At 39.7% G+C, this 26,605-nt stretch overlaps 1 protein-coding gene across 13 annotated transcripts in view; it reads right to left on the bottom strand.

Moving 5' to 3' along the window:
* The window catches only part of LOC124180161 (rho GTPase-activating protein 21-A), a 97,755-nt gene that overhangs the window by 22,421 nt on the left and 48,729 nt on the right, over positions 1–26,605 (bottom strand). For 10 of the 13 annotated variants that reach the window (XM_046565292.1, XM_046565298.1, XM_046565297.1 and 7 more), the window contains exons 3-6: positions 9,002–9,019; positions 3,952–4,116; positions 2,648–2,890; positions 118–1,819 (exon numbers count right to left, since the gene is read on the bottom strand). In XM_046565292.1, coding sequence (XP_046421248.1) covers positions 118–1,819; positions 2,648–2,890; positions 3,952–4,116; positions 9,002–9,019 — 2,128 coding nt within the window. Of the gene's footprint in view, positions 1–117; positions 1,820–2,647; positions 2,891–3,951; positions 4,117–9,001; positions 9,020–22,075; positions 22,670–26,605 lie in introns of those variants that run through there. The other 3 variants (XM_046565288.1, XM_046565295.1, XM_046565289.1) reach the window with 3 other exon arrangements.

Raw genomic sequence — 26,605 nt, forward strand, 5'->3', positions numbered from 1 at the left:
ATTCAAGGCCTGTGATAGGAGACAATAAACTGAGCAAATAGATAAGAAGAAAAAACGCAAGCTAATCGCAAAGTTTTGATAACAGAAAACAACAAATGTGATAACATTATAACATACCGGACTCGAGTGATTTGCTCTCTCGATGAGCTGGTATTCTCCTTGGTTCTCTGGCCTCAGCTTTGGATTCAAATTCTCTTTTTCTAACAGCCACATTAGGAACACTTCGTTTACTTGATAACCTAGATAATTCACTTTTGTACAAATTAGTTCTATCACTAGTCGGCTCGTCATCGTCGCTGAGCAGTCGTCCCGACTCAAACTGCTTAGCCCTGCGAGACACAATCTGTAATCCTTGAGGCGGTACGGAAAATTTATCGTTATTTTTCTTTTCCGGTCCGGGCGAGGAGGGAAGAGACGAAGTTCCGTTCCTCAAATCCTGACCACCACCCTGCTGGTTCGACGTGACATTCTCGTGTATCCTCGACAGCGTCGTTACAAAGGCAGCCTTGTTGCCGCTCCTCGTATTCGAAGATCTGAACTGCGCGTCGTTGTTAATCTTATTGCCATTGTTTCCTGCGACAGGCGGTCCGTACTTGAAATGATTTTCTTTAACGAACTGACCGTTGCTGTCGTAAAGAGAGGAATAAAACTGGTCACGTTTCGCCTGAATCTCCTCTATGCCAGGCTGATCTCCGTCATCTTCGTCGTCATCGTCGTTGTCGTCGACGTCGTCGTCGTTCTCTCCGTCAAGCTGATTAGAATACTCAGTTTCGCTGTCCAAATCACCTCTAACTCTCTGCAAACTTTGATTCGTAGGTTTGGGAGCCCTGGTATTTCTCTCAACGGAGTTTCTCGTCGGAGAATGTTGCCGTCTACTGGCCTGCTGTTCGTTGGGAGGCCATACTTGTCGTTGAAGTTTTTGCGGCCTTGCGTAAAACTCCCTTTGAATACGCTTCGACTCCTCCTCGGGTGTGAGCCATCCGATCGGCTGACTCGGTCGCCTGAGAAACTCCTCTTTCTGTTCAAAGCTCCGCCTCAATCTGTTCATGATAACAGAATCGTCGGAGTACTCGTTGCCGGTCAGGGTTGAATTCGAGTCGTACGAGGAGAGACTCTCCTTGCTGGCAGGGCTCGAATCCCTCCTGGACTCCATGCTCAGCCGGGAACCAGGAGTGCTGGACTTGAGGGCGTCCATGCTACCGTAGGCCTGAGACTCGACTTCGCTGGCCATTCCGCTGCCTTCGCTGGCTCTCCGACTGACGACCCTTCTTCCAGGTCTGTAAATCGGCACCTGAGGTTCAGCCCTGGACATTGGATACTGATCGAGCGATTTGCTGATCACGTCCGAGGGTCGGACCCTCTCGTAAATCGGGTCCTTTATCCTGTCGTAGATTTGCTCGGTGTTCGACGGCCTCGAGTATATCGACTCGGGCCTCGTTCTGTCGTACAAGTCAAATCTCGAATCCGGCGGCTGCCTGAACGGCTGGGGAATTTGATTTTGCTGTTCTTTCTGCCGTCTCTGCGGTCGCTCCGGATGGTCGTAGAGCGTCTCCTGATTGTGAGCCTCCAGAGGCCTCCGCTGGGTCGGTGCTAGCATTTTAGTATCCTTGTAGACTTCTTCTCTCTGTTGTTTGTACGGATGAAGGGTTGTACCTTGGTTTTCGGAACCCGGTGGAGAACAGACCCAGGATTGTCGGCTCCTGGGTGTCGGACCTGGTATCATGCTCGTCGATCTCCTTTGCTTCTGCGACGTTCTGTCCGGCGAGCGAAGTCGAGGTCGTTGATTCGTTTCGGGATTGTGTGCCGTTTCACCAAAATACTGTACGATGAAAGAAATAATCGGTTAAACAAATACGTTACACTTGATCGTAATATCTCGAGAAAATTTTTTACATCAGAAGACAGAAATATCGCCCGAGTCGAATTCGTATTTTTTTCCCCCACAGAAACACCGCGTACAAGCCAATTAAAAACGAATCGCGTTGTTGCAATGGCAGGGGAATTGAATTTACTCCGGATTCTATAATTGAATCGATACCCTGCCTCTCCTCAGTCTGTCGGACGTAAGGATTCATTACGGCAATAGTAGCGCTAAGCCGATCAAACACAGGCTGCGAATATCACGGTGCGACGAACCGGATCCAATTATGCCCTCCTAACCATTCTGTACGCATTACAAACATTTCGTTATCATCGAGAGGTGAAGGTTCAAAGAGAAAAATAAGTCCCCGGAGATATTTCTTAACGTAGGTTACACCGCGCCGAGAAAACTCAGGGTAGCCACAAATTTTCGGGAACAAAATTCCACGACATTATGAGATTTTTTCCACGATCCAAGACCCAGTTTCCTCCGACATTTCCCCAATTCTGGTAAGTCACCAAAGCCTAAATCGTTGAGCTTATTCGTTTCAAATTCAAATCGAATTAAATTTGTGTTTTCTCAACGAAAAAAAGCAACCTTGCCGTACCTCAAAAAAATCATATCCAACTCCCAGGACGCAAAACTGATATTTTCAGTTTATTCCATGAGCAAATTAAAAATACCCCGACACTTTCGCGTTTTCCAAGTATTCCAGGTGGCTACTCCGAAATCTATCAAAGGTCGAAAGATCTCTCCATTGTGAATGCGTGAAAAAGGAATTCTCACCCGTTGCAAAATGTCGTCGTCCTTGGAAACGACGATTAGACGTAGCCAAGGACCCGCCTGCTGTATCCTCTGGACCACGCGAGCGTACTGCTCGCCCCTCGTCGGCACCCCGTCGACGGACGCGACTCGATCCCCTGTCCGAAGCCCGGCTTCCGATGCCGGAGAATTGGCGCGTACCTGTTTCACGAAGATCGTGTCCATCGGCTCGTCAATCCTGGCCCGCTCGTGTCCCGGTAACATCTGCTGATTAATTGGAAAAAAGTCGACGGTTACTAATTTTTTATTTTCATTTCCGTATCTGTCGCACATTTTTCATCATCCGTCAGGACAACGTTACCGAATCCTATAATAGTTTGTTTCGCGAAATGATTGCGAAACGCGTCCTTCGATTTCACTCGGCAGCCTGCGGGTTACGCGTTATATGTTTTCGAAACAACAACGAGACAATATAGGGAGAGATGCGAATACGCGAAACGCTACCAAAGACTTCTGCAGCCTTCGTTAAATGGAAATAAAGAGCGTAGGTACGGTGTACCATGTGTATACATATATATATACACACACACATACACGTGTAGGTATTCACTCGCGCGTATGCCTACTCGGTGCAACTTTGTACCGTGCAGAAAAACATTTCAGGTCATTCGAGTATTAATTATCTCCCCAAAAGGTATATGGGGAACGGCATATTACACCAGAAGAGGATGCGGGCAGGAGGAGAGGGGGAGTAAAATACACGAAGGCAGAGACGTATGAGGTAGGTAGACAAAAATTTATGCGTCTTATACGCGCGTACTCGAATAGCCTGCAAGACCTTGCAGTGGTAGAAGGAGATGGCAAGGGATCGAGGTACAACGGGCACAGCCCGATGGCCACTGACAATTAAGAACGTGGTCTTCCGATACGATCGGCTACCGATACGCAATTCGTCCGGTTCTCAACTTGCCGATACGTGTAACTCTTGTACACAGATATACAGGCGCGAGTGTAATAAGGGAGAGCCAAGGACGATCGTTAATTAAACCGTATATCACTGAAGCAACCGCGTTTAGTCATTTTCGACGTGAGAACTGCAGTTTTAAACCCCCATTAAGGGGGTGAGGTGTACATCTCGGACGGTCTAAAACCATAGTTTTTTTCTTTTTTTTTTAAATAAAATGAACCCCCCCCTTGAGCAGCAGCCTCGATCGACTTTCTCGAATTTTTTTTCCGTCCAGTGTCGATCGTTCGTGATAAACGATTTAATTTCGGTAGAAAACGACGAACGCGCGGTTACCGAGTAAATTTGTTTTTATCCGACTTACGTAGCAGGACTCGGGCGGGTAGACGATGAAGTGTCGCAGAGTGAATCCGAAGCCATTTTCACCACGTCGAAGAAGAAGAGTTCTCGGTCCACGGGACGGAGCCGGCAAGCTTTCTCGTTGGTTGGCGTTATTCGGTGCTGGCGGAGGTGGCGATGCGTGGCCAACCTGAAAAACAACGATTAATTACCAATAACAGAATCGCCAAGCGTATATTAGGTGGCTGAAATAGGAGATCTTAAGCCAAGCGGAAAGATTTCTCTTCGTACCGATGAAACGGTCCGCGCAATGCCACGTGAAAAACGTGATTGTTGATTCGCGACTGCGACGATCTCTTCGAAAGAAAATCGGAGACGCGACGATGAATCGTCTTGTACGTGACCAGATACAGGAATTATGATATTTCTTTCATTGGATTCTCAGAATTATTCCAATCAATTTTAACATTCTTTAAAGTGGAAAGGTTTTTTAAAAATCATTCGTACGATTAATGATCAAAAATACGAGTCATTTATAGACCGCGGCAGAATGGTAGTCATCTGCAGGATACATCGATCGCATATCCGCAAGTCTATAACCGAACACGAGGGGATCGGAACGGTAACGAATTGCAGTCCGCAAAGCCGACGTGCACGATGTACGAGGTGGACCAGCCAGCTGATTAGCGACTCGATTGCCCGGCGTTAACGGTCGTCACGTGTTAAAAAACGCGTCCCCAGGATACGTTCCTTCTTTTTTTTTTTCTATTTTTTTAACCCAGTGACTCCCAGGAACCCGTCCCACGGATAGTGGGCAAAATTTTCATTCAAGAGAAGCCAAAGACGTGTATTTTTCATTTGACAAAGTGCTTGACCGTAACGGACGGACTTTCGTTGTTGAACAAAAGGTTTCATCAGGTTTCGGACATCTTTCATCGGCACGCGATTGATGGGTTATAATACATTGTTTTGAAGAATGTGATTGGAACGAACGACGGAGTATTTGTTCATTGTCCACTGATCCGACCAAATTGAGGAGAATACAAAACTTTAACGTATAAGCTTTTTCGGAGTGCAAGACGAGGCTGAAGCTGAGAGCCAGAATTATCAGCAAAGATTCCAAAGTTCGTTCAAATAAGGCAGTGAATAACGAGCGTGACAAATTATGTGAAATACCTCGAACCGCCAATACCTTTGTACAATTACGAGGATAAAACCGAGCTGCGTGTTTCAATTTCTAAAAAATTTAACGCGTCTGGCTGACGGTTTCAGCTTCACTAGCGAAGTGGGTACAAGTTCGGAAAACGATGATTACGGCAACGATTGGTGAAAAAATGTTTAAATAATGGTCCGATACCTGCGGCAGTCCGCGGTACGAACGTAAGTGACGGTGGGACAAGTAAAGGAGAGCTCGGAGCTTCTCAACGGCGGCGCGTTGTGTTGTTTCTAAATATAGCACCGGCTGGCCATGCAGAATATGCATGTCCGACATACACCGATTCGCGTAGGTGTTACCAGCGCGGTAATCAAGCCGGTTTTCAGCCTCCTCGAATCCCCCTCTAGGCCATCCCCTGATAGCGGTGGTGCACGTACAAGCGCGTCAAGTTGATGCAGTTGTTATAAACCTCGACTCCGCGTGTGTATTAAACCACGTGTGCCGAAATTATATCCGACGGTCCGTGACGCGTTGCGATTGGGTAAATAATTTTTCATTCCCTCTTTTCGTCGTATCTTTAGACCCGAGGAAGAAAATCACCCGCCCAGCTTTCTTTTCCGCCTTCACTTTTCTCTTCTCTTCTTTTAGCTTTTAGTTTCTTTTTCGAATTATATTGAAATACTTGATCCAATTCACGTGAGTGCGAAAATTGTGGAGAAAAAACGATGTCGGATCGTAATATCGCCCCTTGTTTATCTGTTATTTAAAATTAAAGGGAAGTTGAGAGCCGCCTTCTTCGTCGCAATCTTCGAGAGGCGTAAAAGTTCGTACCTTAAGGTTCGATGCATCGAATAGCAGCGGCTGCAGCTGCTGGTAATCCGTGTGGAAGATATATTGCAATTATATGCAACAAGATTTGCATGCGAGGTGTATCGTACATATTGTACGAGAAACTTCGGAGGCAGTCCGGTTATAACTATGGCCTACCTCAACGGAAGTGCCGTCGATGGAGTCACAAGATAATCGACATCGAACCCAAGTCACCACGGGTTAAGGTGGTCGCCTAGTCTGATGGCTGTTTTTTTTTTGTTATTTTTTAAGACAAAGCGTTGAAATAAAATTTCTTACAATTTTCACATCAGATTTATCGACATTCAAACTAACTTTGTGAACTTTTGTCGAGCCGAAATATTGAATATAACCTAATGCTTACGTGATGTCTGAAAAAGCACAACTAGGATAATCACAAGTTTTTGTCTCGCGAGCTAAACAAACGTCGAAAAAAATGCAAACTTCAATTTTTTTTTTTCTTTTATTTTTTTATAAAAGAAAAACTGGCTAAGCATCTCACTGTGACTGGCAGGGTTAACGGAAGTTAAACAAGTAAAAAAGAAACAATTCGCGATTATACTCGCGAATTTTAATCAGATACGTTACGATTGTCTTTCGTATCGCTCTACACGCTGCCGGTGATACGGGTAACCTAATAAAATAAGGCATACGCTTCGACTCTTGGATAACACCGGCTAGCCAATGAATGGCGAACAAGTCGCATCGCTAACTTAATTCTCCTAAATGACGGTACAATTTATATCGTCACGATCGTCATCAACATCATCTCGAGTTTGCCCGTCTTACATACGACACGCAGAAGCGTGCGTAAATGCCATTTGTATGTACAACGTGCATTGTACTACATGTGATACATGCGTATCGTACTCACGAAACCTATGAGATGATCTGTGAACGTGGTCCTTGATCCGTGCTAGTTAAGTTCGCAATTTACAAATACTTTACGCCTTGGAATATATATGTATACATATGGTGCAAGCCGAGAAAAAGAATAAGAGAGAAAGAGATGGTCTTAAAACCAGTTAGCTCTCCGGCAGTTTTTCCATCTATTTTATTTCTTTTTCGCCTTGCTTCTTTTATCACGCATCTGTATAACGTGATGCGAAAGAAACGGTTCAACACGCGAGAATTACAACCGCGAGACTATCCGCGGAACGAGAGTTGCTAGATATAACCTTATGCTTGTGTTACATGTATGTTTACGGTGGGTATGGAGGCGACGAACGTATATACATATGTATACATATATATACGGCAAGCAAACGCGACGACAAAGACGATGATAAATAACGATAACGCAAGATTAACAAATTGCTGGCACTTTATACGTCACGCGTATATGTATACAACGTTGTAGGTAGGTACATACATACGTGCATAGGTACAATCGACACGCAACGAACGAATTATGTCTAATTTTCAATTTACACCTACCCAAGATATTTTTTGTTGTTGTTGTTGTTGTTGTTATTTTTATTATTATTGTTGTTCTTGTTGTCATTGCGATCGTAAAGGGCGTGATGTTTACGTCCTAGATTTCGGACTGGTATGTTGCATGTATACACATATATGTATGTAAGTAAAGATAACGGAAGAAGAAAACGAAGAAAAATTGAATACCGATGCTTTTTTTTGTATCAAACATCTAGTCCGGTGTTGAAGTGTAATTGCTAAATAGAAATATAAATAAAGAAGTAAGAAAAAATCGGAACGTGACAAAATTTTGCTAAAGGCACGACGACGCCATTCTTACAGAGACATTCGTCACAACGCGTGCCTGTTTATAAATTACCAAAAGCATCGTGCGGTGATATTATATTATAACCACCGGAGAGTAAAATAAGGTTATTTCGGTTCATCGACACTCGTACAGATAACTTTGTAAAGTTCCGACTTCGAGTGCCGATCGCGAGTTCTTAATATCTAGGGCAAACTTAGGCTTTCCGCCTGTAAAAACTGCCTATCGAGACAAGTTTCTCTATTTTCTTCAACGATATGAAAAATATACGTAATAAATTCGTCAATCTTTTTCTCCTTTTTCTCTTTGGGCGCGGATCGTTTTGTTGCGTCCTTCATCGACCGACTCACTCTACGCACGCCGGACGAATCGGAACTCGTTTTACATACAAGAACGGAGACGTGGCAAAGGACAAAAATCTTCTACCGTTGAGGATTCTCTACAACCGTCATCACGCGTCGTCACGCGTTATGCCTGCAGGTAGCAATTTTCCTGACAAATTTCCAAACGCGAACCGCGCGTGTGTATCATTTTCCCATTATACGCTCTCGTCGTTGTTTCTTCTTCGAGTTGCGTCGTCAAATTGCACGCCGGTATTTCATTATTGCCGCACTCTGCAGCAGCAGACTGAAACCTCGTCCTGAATCACCTGCGAACGAATGACTGACGTACGTTCTCTTTTTTACTGTTTCTAATTCATTTCCTCCCATTTCTGACCTCCTCTTTATTATTATACGGTTTATCCTTGACGTCGGTTATCGTTCGGTTCAACGGTTTGCCGTATAAATTATTGCATCGTTCAGCTGCTAACCACTCTCCTTATCGCGATTAGGTTTGAGGCTGCGATTACATCGTTATTGTATAGGTAGGTACGACACAACGACACAGACAACGTTTTGAGGTCAAGATTCGCCGTTTCAAAATTTCAGGGTCGAGACCTCATATCGGTGCTAGCAGCGGTGGTATAGTATTCCTAAGTCCAAACTGCCCAGAACCACTAATGACTAATTTGTTTTCGTTCGTCAGCAGCGTGGTAATTACGCCGGTAAACATCTCCTAGCGGAATTTTATCTCTCTCTCTCTCTGCATATATATATATATATATATATATATATATAGGTGTGTATATTTATGTGTGTGTGTGTGTACATACGTATCATCGGTACGTATAGTCAAATTAGTCTCCAAATGTACAACGATAAAATATTTGTCAGTTATTGGTACAGTAAATTCTTTCGATTGAGAATATACAGTAATAACGTAACGAACAAGATACTGTGTAAAGAAGTGTCTACTTATGAGTCAGGATACTCGTTCGTTGCAACGTACCAATAACGGACTCGGTCCCTGCGACAAAGAAAAGAAAAACGCAATCATTAGTCGACTGATCGATGATCTATTTCGCATGGCGGATGATAAAACGAGGGATTAATTGCTCGAACGTGACCAGAAAAATTGGCAAATACTTGACCAATCGATTACGATTCGATCGTGAAAGAAAAAGGAAATCACGGTGCGTTTTGTGGTGCGTTATTCGTGCGGTTTTCGTCCCGCAGATATATATATATCTTCTCATCTTTTCATTCATCATCATCACACACACACGCACATATTTTATACTCCGATGATCGCGTCTGCCACGGATCGAATCCAAAGCCTTCTGTTTTCGATCAGACTGCCCCGCTAGCTGCCAAGGCGGCATGCATGAGAAGATTCGAGCAAAAGGTTATCTCGCTCGTACGCGCCAACACCAGCATCTCGAGGCGTAGATGAACCGATCGACGTTTCGTGCTTCGAGATTTTCTCAGCAGCAGCGCGATTCGATCGCAATGTAATATAAGATACGGAAAATTATCGGTAAGCCGAACATTCCCAATTTGCGATACATCTACGTTGCGAACGGAATATTTGTTGACGATGATGATATTATTTGTTGACAACTCCTGCAAACGAAGTGATTTTTTCTCCAAGCGCTTAATTTGGAGCGAAGTTGTAATTCCGAATTTTAAAATGTTCGGAAATTAAACTTTGACGAAACAACGATGGTTCGAATGGTCGGAAAACCCACGCTCAAAGTTCCGAAAGTGTGAGAATGAGAAAATTTTTAAGTATGAAACATGGAAATTCCGAATGATCCAAGATTTTCAGTCCCGTGAATTTCTGACTCGGTGAAATTTTACTTCTTTGATCGTTCTGTGTTTTGGATTTTCGATATTTTTACGTTCGTATTCCTGGTCACTCTGATTTTCGGATTTGCCAATTTTTTCCACCCGCTCGTTCGGTAAACCACGCTACCCGAGTATATTTTAATTTTCCAAATTTTCCCCTATCGAAACTTTACTCTTCGTAACTTTGCTCCATCGTAACTTGAATTTTCGGAACTTTGAGACGTCGGCTTTCCGACCAATCGAAACTTTGTTGTTTCTTCAAAGTTTAATTTCTTTACTCGAAGGTTTCGCCGGAAAATAATTCGGTATTAGGCGTGTGTATTTTCGTTCCGTCCGTAATAGCTCGAACGAATAAATCGAATTGACAAATGAATAACTTAAAAATAATCAACCGATGAATCAACTGCGTATAAATTCCATTTTGGTATTCGGCACAGCTGACGTGCGCTTCGTCTTTTCGTCTCCGCATGCATTAATTACATACGGATACGCGTGATTAAATATTGCGATAGTAATGTAAGGGATGTTGCGCACAATATATAAATATACGTGTATAATATCCACTAATGACATATTCGCAACTCGTAGCCGTGACGTCGTCGTCGGCCATTGTCTTCGGATTCATTAGGCGCCGCGGCTCGTTTCTTGTCTCTTACTTTTATTTACTTTCTATTCACCATTTTTGCTATGAATTCCAACGTCATTCTTCCGCGACGTGTGGTATAGATATAATAATATAAATACTCTATGTCCGAAAGATCGGAAGAAAAGAAAAGAGTATAATTAATCACTCTTTCCGATGCATTTGTATCACATTATCATTACTATCGTATTATAAACATACTTATAATATACGTATATACGATGTATTCGTCGCAGAGATAATTTATCAAATAAAACAAGCAATTCAACAAATCGTTAAAGACGCAGTAAAAAATTCATCTAAATCGGAAATAATTTATATTAAGACGTGTATCGATGATTATAAACAATTCGTGCATATATACATGCAGATATTAATATAAATTATTTCCAATTTAGATGAATTTTAGAAAGCGGAATGTTTTCCTGTCGAGTTATTACACTTTTAGAACGTCTCCGGTTCTTACGTGTCAATATCGTACGACAAGAATAGCGAAGCAAAGGAAAAAAGAAAGAGTAAAAATCAAACCAACTGAGAATATCGTAATATACGTATATTGTATTACATATTTCCTATGAGGAGTAACGTTGCTTTAGTAATTTTTCATGCATAACGATTGCGATTCTTCGGTTGCGAACAGAACGATGAATGAATCAGTTCGGTTATATAATCGACACTGTTATTGTTATACATAAATGAAGCGTATGAGACAAACACGCGATAAGGAATAAAGAGAAGAGAAAAAAAGTAAAAATGTAAATGGTAAAAAAGTAAAGAAAGAAAAAAAACCAGGAGGCGTTTGCAATATCGATCCAAAAATAATCCATCGAGTATGTATTCTCCGTGGCAAAAGCTAACTCACTCCCTCGTATTATACATGTATACATACATGCATACATACATACATACATATGTATGTATAATGTAATAGATCTGCCGGTACTGCCCACGATTAGGAGGAAGAAACGGTAATAATAAGGCTAAAACAAATATGTAGCTAGGCCAGATGATTAAATTTTACCGTTGATCGATAAATTTTTTTTTCTCTTCTTATTCACGTGACAAACAGGACTGCGTTAATGACCATGCGTTGTAGCAAAGTTGCGTTGACCTATAACGTATGAATAATTCCGTAAGTTCAATCGTTATGCTTCGTTTTCACTTCAAATTCTGATTATTTTTCTCTTTCTTTCTTTCTTCACTTTTCAATTTTCGTTAAAACGCAGCGACGCTTGAACTGAGAGAGAGAAAAAAAAAAGAAAAAAGAAAAAAAAACCAGCTGCGGTCGAATATGACCCGACTGATCGACGTTTGTGTAAATTAAGCGGCGATATATATATAATTACAGAGGATAAAACCGAAGCTCAACCCCCACGCGACGATAAAATAATCGTCTAATTTTCGTTGTCGCGTTCTTCTCGCTCGCGTCTATACATATATACATATATATACATATATATATATGCAATTCTGAGACAATAAATACAGCATCGTTTGTATTTCGCGACGAATCGCCGTTTTCTCTGGTCGTATTCTTTGTTGTCGTTTTTTTTCTTTTTCAATCCTTTCTTTTTCTTTTTTTATCCTCTGAATTTGTATTTTTAGTTTTTTTTTACCACTTCCTTGCTCGCCAGCCGCGAATCACGCCGACCTCAAATTCTAAATTTAAAGACAATATAAATTAAAGCGTATATACCGTAAGGTTTAGTCATGCCTAGGTCAGCGATAAGTTCGAATCGTTTTGTGTGTTCGACCAACTTCGCGAAACTTTAATCGTACACCGGCGTCATTCGGAATATATATACATATTAAAAGGTTTTACGGTACCTGCGTCGTGTGTGGATATATTATGTAATAAATAGCCACCTTAAACATAAACATTAACGATTCGATAATAGAATCGTTATATATATACATACTGGAGCATACCTACCTACATTATAACGTATTTAACACACATTGCCCTGCCACAGGATGAATTTTAATAAAATTTTATTCAACTTTTAATCGCAGCCTTTTTATTTATTGCTATATTTGATTATCTTTAGTGGATACAGCGACGAAATTGAATTGAATCGACCCAAGTTTTCTTTTCAACAAGCGTATGATATCGTACCTTACTTTTACTCGATAAATTTTGACGAGTAAGAAACGTGGAATTATCCAACTAACGCAGTAGCTGTTGTTACACTCGTCCTCAAACAAACCTAATTTTCTTCTCGTTGACAATGAAAGTAAGTAAAAAGAAAATTATTTCATACAATATACAAGGTGTCTGAACGAAAAGTATCTGAAAAAAAGACGACACGTTTTTTACCAAGTTTATTCGAAACCGGAGGCAGCTACGCGATGAGGAATTATTATATTATTATCTCCATCGGATTGAGGCTCTGCGAGGGAAAGCAGAACGACTCGTACATCTACCGCGTATAATGATGATGATGATGATGATGATGGTGGTGGTGGTGGTGGTGGTTAAATGCGCGGACAAATTTTACGTAAGGTGTGTGTATTTATTTGTGTGTAACGTGTAACTGGAAAGGTGTAATATTACACGGAAAACCCCAAGTAGCCGAGTCTGTCTGTGGAACTGAGGAGGTATAGAAACCACGAAAATAATCAGTGGTCAAAACCAAGCCCCGTTTTTCTCGTATTCGAGACGACAGCTTCAAGACACGACTGGAACTCTCTCAGATCCGATTCGCTTTAGCCGCGGGAATAATAATTTTTGTCGAACATACGTTTATGTATAATGCAGGTATACGTGCACGTATATTACGGATATTTGATTCGCGAACGAGGATCGAGCGTCAGAAAGAAAGAGAGAGAGATAGAATTATTCCAAGGAGGGAAAGTTTCAGCTTCGAGGCAAAGCAAAGTTACGGAATAGATCAGAAGAAACTTTGGTAAACCGCTAGAGGATCGTATTTAACTATTACATATTTTCTAATGCCTGTTTCTTTTCCAACGAAATTCAATATATTTCTTAAAAAAAAGCACACGACTTATGAAAAGTTTTCCTCAAAATTAATTTCATATTTTTTCCAAATAATTTCAGCATGTGATTCTTAAGGACTGAGAAAATTTCTGGATTTTTTGAAAAATGTTTCAAACGATTGAACATTGAATTTTGAATATTTAAAATTATAAAATTTCTCAAATAAGAAATAAAGGTGAAGAAAATTAAATTTCTGACAATTGATCGAAAATTCGAAAAAGACAAAAGTTTGTATTATAAATTGTCGAATATCCGTAACTCAATCCCGGTTCCACAGTTATTCATCCTTTTTTAGTTGTATCTGTTCGATCGTCGGTTTTAAAATAACCAAAAAATAAATATTTAGTGACTGACTCGAATCTCTAGCAATTGTTTTAGTTATCGAGAAATTCCACAATTTCTCCCGTAAATTAATAATTTTGTAAAATAAGTGAGTCAATAACTGTGTCTAAGCGTGTCGATGACTGGTACACATACCTTGTGTAATAAAAATTCGAGACTTCCAGGACTGATTTATTATAGTCTGAAGAATATCCAACCAAATGAAAATGAAGTTAACGAAAACCCGTTAGATTTGTAACTAAATGCCCCATAGACGTATTACACGTATGGTATAAGGAAACTGCCGTTCGTAAATGATAATATATTTGGAAAAATATTATCATAAATAAACGCGATACGTCTACCACTGATACGAGCAAGCTGGCTGCGCCTTGTTTGTCCGAACCGAACCTTCCTTATTCATACCGCATTATAGGTGACACGCAACGTGACGGAAGTGACCGCAATTAGCCTACAATCGGACAGACATCGGTGCTACCGTAGGCCTCCAGGTACACGAACATCGTTTGCACCGAGTCTGTTGTCAGGCAATAAAAAAAAAATAAAAAATTAAAAATATTCGGAACATGGCTTCGTTTTTGTTTATAGGGGATTTCGACCGTCAGAGACTCAAATCCGAAGTCATTTTTGAGTTGGATAGACGGCGTTCCGAGAGAACAGCAAAAGTTGACGTTTTTTGCGTTTTCCTCGAAAACTGCTGTCGATAGATTAAAAATGACTTGACGATCGTGTGGAGCGAAAAATTTTACATCGAATTACGTCAAAACATGTCGGAAATGGAATCAGATTAACAAATTAAGAGAGAAGAAATCATCTCGTCAAAATTCCCCAGATACCGTCGATAAGTAGAATTTCTTTATTCTCAATTTGTTGATCAGATTCCGTTTCCGACATATCTTCACATAATTCGACGTAGAATTTTCCGCTCAAACAATAAGCGATGGGTCAGGTCATTTTTCACTTATCGATAGCAGTTTTTCAGGAAAACGCACAAAACGTCAAATTTTTTTTATTTTATCGAAACACAGGCTATGCAGCTCAAAAATGGCTTCAGATTTAAGTTCCTGAGGGTAAAAAATCCCTGTAGACAAAAAATGCAGCCATATCCCGAATATTTTCAATTCAGACCTATTTCAACGTAAAAACTCCCTAGAACGGAGTCAGAGCTACTCGCGAATAAAATATTGTTGACAGCGCTGGAAGCTAATATCGGATCGCACCGTAGTTTACATAAATATACGTATGTATGTACGTACGTACGTAAGGTAGGTATATATAAACGGCTTTCCTCGTCATTTAGGATAGGCTTATAGCTCTCTTTAGGCACAGCCTTGACTGGCCGCGGTCACTCGGCTTAACGAGACTTTAATTGTGACGAATGAATCGTACCGAATTATTTTTCATGTGCGCCGAGCTGATTGCGAGTAGCTCTGTACTTGACTAATTGGCGCGTGTAACGTACGTTGCACGTATAATGTGCATATGTGTGTGTATAGATATACGGAGTGAATCGCTAACGACTGCACGGTACGTCGTCTGCTGAAACTTAACGCGCACGCGCCACATTCCGATACCAACTGTCTGCCAAGGTGACCAACCTTCGTAAATGTAACCTAACAAATTTTGACAGTTGTAGGTTGGCAACTACGCTCAACTTTCGACTGTCAAAATTTCACGAGTGTGAAGTTAATTAGCAACGTTACGGAAAAACGATGCATGTTTTTACACTTGCGACGGTTGGTCGCCCTGGCAAACAGTTGATATCAGAACGGTGCGCGTGCGCGTTAAATTTTAACGTACAACGAACCGTACAGTCGTTAGAAATTCACTCTGTATAATATACGTATACATGTATAATACATTCCCAGATTATCAACAAACTTTCCAAAAGCCATGCATACGTTCAATGATTTTGGTTTATTTATTTTCAAATCCGAAATCAACGGCATTAAAGTCATTTTCTGACAAATATTTATACCTCTAGGTGAGTAAGTGAACAAATGCATCGATAAAACGTTCGTTAATTAATTATAAATGACTGAAGAAAATTGTTTTATTCATCGAAGCACGTGAATTTGGCGACTGATTAGACCGACGTTTAAAAACTGCTCACCTCTTATTTTTTTTTTTTTTTATATAAAATGGTCAAATCATACGTAGACAAGTATAAAACATCGATGGAGTCAAGAATTTGGGCAGGTGTTTCGCGATTCTCGGCACGCGCCGCACGTGATCATACGCCTACCGCCTATTTTCACACTTGAATACATACAACATAGCCATATGCATAGGTACATACAGCTTTATGTATACCCGAAGCGGTAAACGAGGCGCTACACGTATCGGCGACAGACGGTTGGTTACCAACATATATTACGTAGCGATAGGAATAAGGGTGCAGACGGTAATTCGACCTCGATATTCGGCGCACGAAACGCCCTTAATTCATATACCTTGTTTAAACAATACGGCGTAACAGACGAGCTGCGAGTGTAATTCACAATCAGTTTCGAAAGACGACGCGTGTAAGAAGCGGGCGGTAAAATTTGATGGACGAAAATTGACAAGTTTCGAAAACTTGAAGTTTAGAAATTCGAGTTTTTTTTAGGAAACTACGAAGTATCGAATGGACGGCTTAAAGCTCTGAAATCCAAGATTTGCAAGATTGTTAATCTTGACGTTGATTTGTTTGGAGAAAAAAAAGTTTTTAAAAAAACCAAAGAAGCGTTATTTTTTCTCTCAGTTCTTATTAAAAAATCGAAAAAGCGGAGCGTAAAGCCTCGTGACGACAATTCGGTTTGCATTGCAGCCCTGCAGAATCCGTGCGTTGGCTCGGCACGGCATGGCGGGCAGACCGGCTCGATTTATTGTCCCGGAAGTCCGCAAGCCGGCGAACGAACGACCGGATTCCGTGTCGCTCGAGGGAACCGTCGAAAACCTGGCGACCTCGGGAACCTGAAGGCGTGCACGATTTAAATCCTCCAAAGGATACACGCACACACACACGAAATGAAAGAAAAACAATAAAAATATCGCGTCGTCATCGAGATATTATCGGCAGACCGTGCACGTAGATGATTGTTATAATTCAACGCACGAATTGATAAATTACATTTCATTACACATGAACAATGGATCAATTTCCTTCGTCGTAATACCCATTGATTCCAAATAAATATATATTATTTCCATTTTCTATTTGGTCTCATTATTTGTACTGCTCATTTTGTGCCGAGACATTATTATACTACGATTACATTTCGATTTTTCAATATCTGCGTGTATACCTGTTTCACAATGGCAACAATTCAAAGTTCAAAGTTCGTGAAATAAATTTTTAACCACGTAACGAAGCGTTGAGAGGGACAAAACAAAAAAATACACGTTGATTTTTATAATGTCTTCAAGAGTTGCTTATCCAAAATATGATTAGATATGCCAATTACTTTATTACGGTTCATCGGTGCATCGTTCAGAAAATTCCTACATGTATGTAAAATTCCTACATGTAAAATTCCTACACGGGTTTTTAACGTACGTTATAATACCTTATACGTATTTCTAATACATCAACGTGCAGAATTGACGGAATTGCGCAAGCTCTGGAAATTCACGAGTGCCTGTGTACGTGTACATACGGGGCATTCCACGCCAACTCAGCAAACGCTTCACCCTGACATTTTTTAATATCACCAAGGATTTTTCCTACGTAATTTCCGAACCTTGAAAAGGTTCCAAAAAAATGTTGTACTTTGTTCAATCACTCGCCTTTACCCAAAGATGTTTTAAAATGTTTTGTCTCGAAAGCCAAAGGTTTCTTTTTCTCCTCGTCTCACAAAAATCAATTCTGGATATTTCCGAGATGAGTGTAAAAATTCACAGGGTAAACACTGACGATCGAAGAAAATATTGATATTATTTTCAGGGTTAGTAACCAGCGTAAAGGAAAAATCCCTGATGAAATAAAAAAGAAAATGTCACGGTCGACCGTTTACTCCGTCGACGTGGAATGCCCCGTACATCTGTATACGTACGGACATATGTATAATGACAAACGAACCTTGCCGTACGCGATGTATGTACAGGTACGTAGGTACGAGCGATGGATGCCCGGCACCTGCAACAGCAGCAGAAATGCTCTGCGAAGCGTGACATCTGCTTCCTCCCCACTCGTAGTTTTAACCGGCATTTCTACCGGAACACCGCTCTTGCGTAAAACATTTGCCACGTCCCTCTGCGTTCGCTTCTACATCGTATTTTCGCCCCCCCCCCCCCCCCCTTTTTTTCACGCACCCTATCTCTTTTCATTTCCACACGACTCAATTTCATTTTTCCCTTCATTTTTAATCTCGCACATTCGATTTTCACGTCCGAACGATCGTCGAAGAAAAATAGATAAAATGTAAAAAAAAATTAACGCCTAGTCGAAGCATATAATATAGGTATAATACGTTGCACAGATACAAGCGTAATTGCTATAACGATTAATTTTTATACATATCTGTATCGTGTTCTTTTTCTTTCAACTCAACTTTCCACGCCTCCTTTTGTCTCTTCGAAACGCGTTATATTTATCCCCTGGACCTTAACAACCTGGCACTGAAAACTTTCACAATTCTTCTCTCTCTCTCTCTCTCTCATTCTCGGTGCAGTTTATATAGTTTTTTTTATATATCGCACACACACGCGCGCAATACGTACACCAGTGTACACATGTATACGTGTACACAAAAAGGGGGAAACGCTATTTGCAGCAGCAAAGTTCAAAAATTTTCACCAATCTTATCGTGCGCATATCGTTGCCATTGTTTCTCAAGTGATGAAACAATGCCCGCCTAAACCTATAATCATCGTCGTCATCATCATTATCGTCGTTATTGTTCTTGCTATGATTGCATTTAAATACACACGTCGGAATAGTAAACAGAAAGCAATTTGTTTTTTTATTCTTATTTTAAATATTTTTGTCTAACGTAAAAGTAATTGTTTCATATCAAACATTTTGTCGTACACAAGCGAAACTAAGAATAAAAAAAAAAATCATAAAAGTGATCGAAATTAAAACTGCAGAAAGCATACGTGCATCAGGTATTACATGCATATTATACGTATGTGTAAACAGATGATATCCAACTTTTGATGTACACGCGTCTGCACTTCAGATAATTTGTATATATTACGCATGCAGCGTGGATCGGAGGCGAATAAAGCGGAAGGGAATAAATTGAAAGCCTAGAAGAAGTGAACCAGGTCACGCACCATGAGCTGTTGGATGATACGTGCATGTCATACAGGTTTACATATGTACTATGTGTACATACCGTGTATATGTAGTATGCACATACGCGTGGTGATCGATAATAGAATACAACGACTGTTACGATATATTATACGTATATATGCACAGTTAAATATATATTACGTGCTCTTGAACCACGTGCATAATATCTGAACACATACCGTATAAATTTGTTGTTGTATAACGCGTACTCAATTTCATAAAAGTTCATTCATAACATGGGTGTATTCATTATGAAAAAAAAAAAATTATTGCATATTAAATGCTTAAATTTCTTATAAAATTCAATTTCATTGAGGCATTTCTCATTAATCGTGCGGTATGAGAGCGGGGTTGACGTTGTAATTAATCGACGCACAACTCGTCGGCGCGATAATAATTTCTAGCTTATACGCGTGTATATCCCTACAGCAGCAGAATCATCGGCAGCATTGGCAGGTGCGGAAGTAACGAGATTAAAAATGAGAGAAAAAAAAAAAAAAAAACTGAGGAATTCTTGTCTCGGGTATTATTCCTACCTACCCTACGACTAATTGACTACTACATTTCATCAAGTTTTTTCATCATCATGCGAATCTATCGAAAAGATAAAAAAAAAAGGAAAGAATTTGAAAAAATGAGTAGCAAAAAAAAAAAAAAAGAAATATACATATATCTTATGTATAACATATAATATATATATGTGGATAACAATGGGGGAAATCTTACATTACTTCCGAGCTTCGGATAGGCTGTATTATATCAACATTACGGATGATATATTCGAGGTCTGCGTCCTTGACGGTCGCGAACAAAATGACCTGAATTCGTTCATCCTCGTCATCCGCGAATGGCAGCAAATTTTCCGCCGATATGTTTTTGTAATTTTTACACAAGGATTGGTTTTTATTTATTTATTGTTTGTTCTTCTTTCAGCGTAAAATAATTATTTTTTCTCCTTTCGTCGCCGATTTTCGCGAGTTCCATATCGCCGTTACAATATTATTTTGATTGCGGATGAAGAGAAGAGGAGAAAATGGAGAATTGAACATTTTGACGGCGTTGCTCCAGGTTGATCGGCGCAACGATCAATATCGGCAAGCTGTACGAAACGATCGATCGTAAAAACAAAAATAAAATCGAACGCCTGTGATCTAAGCTTCGGGGCAGATAGTATGAAATAAAACTCGAACGGATACATAAGTAACGTATCGGATGTAAAAATGATCTTTCGTGAAAAAGAAGAAGAAGGTAGTAAAGAGAAAAAAAAAAGACTACAAGATAGAATAAACTTCATCGAAAGTTGTAACGCATCAATTATATTAATTACGCCGACGAGTGGGATAATTTTTTTTTCTTTCGTTAATTTGTAACAAGATCAAGAAAAAGGATAATGAGACATTATCGCCGTTTATGCAAATCGCGTATACCTATGTAGATTTATAAATAAACCTAAAAAACAAATCCTAAGCATAAATTTCAAACGTCAGTTGCACAGTGTAATACACGTGTGCATGATATACGTACTATGGTTATAATATCTGACAAGCGGCGATTTGTCGAAACGGCGGAATTGCGGATCAACGATCGAATCGCGAAAATTATCCAACTTGTATTGCATGTATATACGATATACGTATAAAAAAAAATTCTTCAAACCGAACGACAACGTGTTTCACCACGAGGCGAACTCCAAGTTGTCGTTACGTAAGGTTTCCTTCCCATTCATTCACGATCAGAGTCATTCTGTGCACATTCTCTCCGATGCTTTTTGTTCCCATTCTGGTTTTTTTGTTTTTCTTCGTTTTTTTTTTTTCTTTTTTTGCCCGGATCGATTACGTCAAAAGTACGATTCAGCTATTGACGTATTATCTTATTGTGTGTAACGTAGAAGCCGGTAGGTACAGTCTCTACCGGAAATTAATCTTTACGTGTAAAATACCAGATATCGCACGGCTAATGACCAAAAAACAAGTTCGGCTGTGAGCTTCGGACGGGTTTTAATCTCTCCGAATGATAAGAATAACCTCGTACAATCAGTGCTAGATGTATGTAATAATTTGCAAATTCTTCATTTTATTTTCAAATACCGTACAAACGTTTTAACCGTTTCAATCACACGTTATTGTACCGAGTCAATTCTTATGCCGTAGTATTCTGTTGTTTTTGAGCCCTGTGATTACGAATCTCGAAGCATATTAGAAAAGTTCAAGATGGTGGATCGAATATGGCCAAAAAACCCAATTCAGGAGTTTTCGGGGTCGCTGATTGGATTCGCCGTGCTGAATATTAAGAATCTAATTTCAGATTCGTAATCAGCGATCCGGAAAATTCATAATTTATGCAATTAAAGTCAATTTTCACGTTTTTTATCAATCAATTTGTTTCCCACAATAATAACTTACATCATATCGCAACAATTACTCTCGGGTATTGAAAATCTATCAGTATACTGTCAGGTGTAGCAAAAAACCACCAAGAAATATGCTTTCAGAGTTCTCTAAAAAATATGTGGTAAGAATTTTTATACCACTACGACTCAAAGGTTTAAACAATCCGCAATGAAGCTGTTACAGAGTTTATTATGTGCCTCGGAAATTGTTCGTAAAAATTGTAGATAGTAAAGACTGGTAAATGAAATACACATACGTAACATGGGAAAAAAAAAAAAAAAAAAAAAACGTAAAGCGAGTCACGAGAGCGAGAAACGGGTAGAACCTAACGGGAAGGTGAGTGAACATTAATCGTATTCGACCGCGTTTCACGATCTGCAGATAAAGCGATGAGCGGACACGCTCTTCAAGTACGCACACACTCAAATAATTCATGCGTGGGTTTTTGCAACGTGAGGATAATCTTACAGGGAGACTTGAATTTGAGTGAATTATCCAAAGTAGGGGGGAAAAGAAAAAAAAAATCAAACAATTTACTCGAATCCAAAAACATATGAATAAATATTTCACAAATTATTTACCTCTCGAAGCAATCACGTGTTCAAGCTTGAAGGTCTGCGCGGATAGATGAATATTTAAATAATCCAGCGACAATGTCGATGAGTATCAAATTTTTCCTTCACACGCGGTAAATTCTAGGATTTAGATGAAAAATCCGGTATATGCGTGTACAATTGTTTAAAATATCGAGATTCGTGACTCGCGTGTAACATCGGTATGTTATTTTATACCTCAGGACACTTCGCCGGACGACACAAATCAGTGTCGCTGCCAAAAATTCTCACACAACTGTATATATAAATAATATTTAATGATTTACCACGACGTGCGTTGTACGTATTAGATTTTGCAGGTGCGGATGCCGGGATGAACCAACCAACCAACGAACCGGCACAAATCACGCCTCGACAAACTAGAAATATATCTGTCCTTTTACAGAAAACCACAAAAACTTGGACGCACTGAAATCTGCACTCCACCTCTGTTATATATACAAAATGTCTAAGAGTGAAATTTTCACAATAAAACCGTACCTTGCAACAATAACACCGCTAATTAAAATAAAATCCAAACTCGGAAGGATTTACATACATGAGTGTATAAGTTGTATTAAACCCAATTAAATAATAATTGCGCGAGTTTATAATTGAGTATACACATGTATATATACATTATAATCTGAATCTACGGATTTCAACCCTGTGCGAATGTTTCTTGCAACATTAATACGTACCAGTAACTGGTTAAATATTTGTCCGAATAAAAGAAAAAAAAAAAAATGATAAAGAAGTTTATTGATTTTTCTTCGTATTCAACCCCCAGCGTCTTCGATGCCCAATTTTATTTCACTGTTATTATTGTTATTATCATAAATAAATTCATTAAAATCGTTCAATTTTTATTATTTTAAATTATTCATCCACAATCGTCGCACCTTTTCACTTCGTACCTGCACCAATTGTTACAACAACTTCGTATCACGGTACCGCACAGGCATAATCATCGGCGATAAGTGAAAAAATTCGAATTCGCGTTTACGTAACGTATCGCAAAACCGACGAGGAGAATCGCCGAGTCGGTCCGACAGACGAAGCGGCACTGGCCGGAGTCGGTGTGTCGTCGATTCCTCGGCCGGCACCCACCCACATCCCCCCCCCCCCCCCCCCACATCCCCCCCCCCCCCACTCCTACTCCAATCCCTTCCCCACCCTCGCTTCTTCATCGCTTTTTCTTTTTCTATTTCTTTTTTTGTTTTTTTCTTTCTTTCCTTCATCCAGAAGGTGTCAAATGCCGTTGAGTAAGTCGATACGCGGCAGGATTCGGGTTATCTGCGAGGATTACGGTGTCCTGTGATTCCACCTCCTAACTATAATCTTCATATTTTTCATATATTCGTCGATGAATTGGATTATAACCGTTAAACTGAAAAATATTCTCGTTCTCGTTGAAAAGTATATACCGCGTATGTGTGTGCATATTTTTTTTTTTCTTCTTTTTCTCTTTCTTTAAAATGAAAACATTCACCCCCCAAAAAATGTCTTTATTTGAGTAAAGAAATTGTAATTGTTCAACGATTTTGAAATGTCTCTTGGGAAATGTGTGCAGAAATTGAGTTGGTTTTTTTTTTTTTTTTCTTCCTTCTACTTTCAAAATTAGCGTCGTTCCAGCAATGTGGGAATAATTATTAGAAGAAAAAAAAAAAAACAACAGGAATCGATTTGTCGGAAAATTTTTATCTCTATTTCATACGTACTTGACAATTATTTACTTTTTCCGATATATCTCGAGAATATCCTTAATAAAAAATAAAAATATCAAGATTGTAGACAAAAAAAATTCGTTTAAATAAAGTCATAACGATACTCGTTCACGCTTTCATTTCAATTGTTCTCAAAAACAAAAAAATTTTTTTTAACGAGCTAACAGAATAAACAGAAACTTTTTCTTGCAAATATATGTAAAACTTATATTTTCGTGTCGATTCGACGATTGTCAATTTTTTTTACCTTTTTTTTTTTTAACAGCATCGATTCGTATGGTAGATTTTTAATTTCGAATATCGATTATTTTCAGAACATCGCCGCGCATAACTTTGTTTTCATTGTTATAGAATTTTAACCGAGTCAAACAATGATCGATGGAGATTTGCCAACGGTTAACAAATCATACTTTGGCTCGACGAAAAATTTGACGATCATAAAGAAACATTTATTTCGTTACACACAAATAATACGTTTGTTAATAATAAATAAACTATTTTCTCACTGTATACAATAAGGTACGTATAAAGAATAACTTTTGACGAATTCTTAAATGTAAACCGTATACCCATTTACCCGATTGAATTCTCGCCCAGTCGACGAATAGTTTCGGTGATTTTTGAATTGCCGTTTGAAATTTCACCCTCAGCTGATGCAATTTTGTTATAATTTATTCTATATACGCATGTTTGGACGCGTTAACCATTATAACCAAGTTACTCCGAGTTGACCGTTCACCTGATATTCCACGATCCCTGTTTCACGAGAATATATACATATTCCATAGCGACCGAGTATATATATATATATATATACATAGTATAAATGTACAATCTTTTGACCTTTCGAAACACGCGCGTGGTTTGACTATTCGGAAACGAAGATAGATGAACGGATGGACGGATAGATCGATAGATATACGAGGGAAACGAGACCGATTTATAAGACTGTTCACTACCGGATTGACTTTATTTCAGGACAACCCTTTGAGTCGTGATGGTTGGAGTATTCTTACCACCTATTTTATATCCATTTTTTGTATATTTAGAGAACTATTCGAGAGTAATTGTTGCGATATAATGTAATTTATTATCGTTGGAAACAAATTGATTGAAAAAAATCGTGAAAATTGAAAGAATGATTCATTTCCGAAAAGGTTACTCCTCCTCGCATACGCGTGTTTTACGTAAATTATAAGTTTTTCGCGTCGCTGATTATTCGATCGAATACGAAAAAAAAAAGAACTCTGTGCAGGGGTTTTTCGGGGTAGCCGATCACGAATCTGAAATCGGATTCAAAAAATTCAAAATAGCGAATCCAATATCAGCGACCCCGAAAACCTCTGCACAGAATTTTACAACCGAACTCGATGAAATTTGAAATTTCCGTCGACAATATTGAATCCACCATCTTGAATTTTCCAAATCTGATTTCAGATTCGTAATCGGCGAACCCCAAAAACCATGTCACAAAAGTTTACACATCGCAACAACGTGTCACTCAAACGTTCAAGAACTTTGCGAAACCGAGAAAAAGAAACGGACCGATCGATTTTCCGGCCTCGAAAAGTCAGAGAGCTTTAAGGGTTCAGACTTTGGGGTGCCTGACGATACACGTGCTTGACTGCCTGCCGGCTGTTAGACGAGCATCAAGCACACACGGTCCAAACTAAACGCGTGCTTCTTCGCACTTTCTACGTATGCACGCTTACACGAATCACGCAATCCCAAAAACGATCGATGACGCGAACAATCTGGGCGTGGAAGACAAGATTGCGAAGAAACGAGTAGGAGAATTTTCAACGACGATTCGAAACCTTGTCTTGTTCTACGCTATATTACACATGCGGAACAAATTTTTAATACAAATCGATTGCCTCGTGCGGTTGTCAAGATTACATTATCCGTAGTGTAAGAAGACGAATAAGACTAAGTGTAAGCTGTGCGAATAATTTGGCAAGAATTAAATCGAACCCAACACCCCTGAATGGAACGATTTGATTCGTGAAATCTTTCACTAACGCCATCCGTTGTTGCACCGTGAGCAAAAATGTCCCGAAAGGTGATGAAAGAGGAAAAAGATTAACGAAATTCTTCGAACAACCAACCTCTGTACCGAGTTAAAAAGAGAAAATGATCACGAGGTGTTCGTACGCATGTGTGTACATACATACGTCACGGATTGGCAGCGCATAAACGATCCTACGTCACAGCGTCTAACGATCCGTCCGTCTTTCTATATCTGTTGGCGGAAGACGAGCGTTACGTGCACGGTATATATTTTCAAGAGATAAACCACTACGGACATATCGGCAAGGAACTGCAAGCACTCCGCACCAGATGATCATCGGAAGCTCGTCGAAAGCTCCCAAGTTTTGTGAAACGAAACCAAACGATTCGGGACGGGGTTGAAGTTCCGAATATGAAAAGTTGCGAAAGTGCCAAATTCAAATTTTTTCTTCTGGCGAAACTTTTCAATACAATACAAAGCCAGAAATCTGATCCCATTACATAAAACATCCGAATACACGGTTTTCGTTTCATCGTCGAGGTAAAAATCGAGTTTATAGATGAGATTCGTTTCGAGGTTGAAATTCGGTACAATATTTGAACATGTATTCGTATTGTTATCCGAGAGACGCGTAGCTACGTAAAAACCTACGTCGTACGCACACATCTTCACGTGTCAACGAAACGAATTGCCGAAGGATAAAGAATCGAGTATAACGTCCCAGACTCGGGAGTTTATTTGGGTTATTCGGTTACAGTTATACGCGGTTCGTATACACGT

This window comes from Neodiprion fabricii, chromosome 4, assembly GCF_021155785.1.
Source record: "Neodiprion fabricii isolate iyNeoFabr1 chromosome 4, iyNeoFabr1.1, whole genome shotgun sequence".
Classification (NCBI taxonomy): Eukaryota; Metazoa; Arthropoda; class Insecta; order Hymenoptera; family Diprionidae; genus Neodiprion; species Neodiprion fabricii.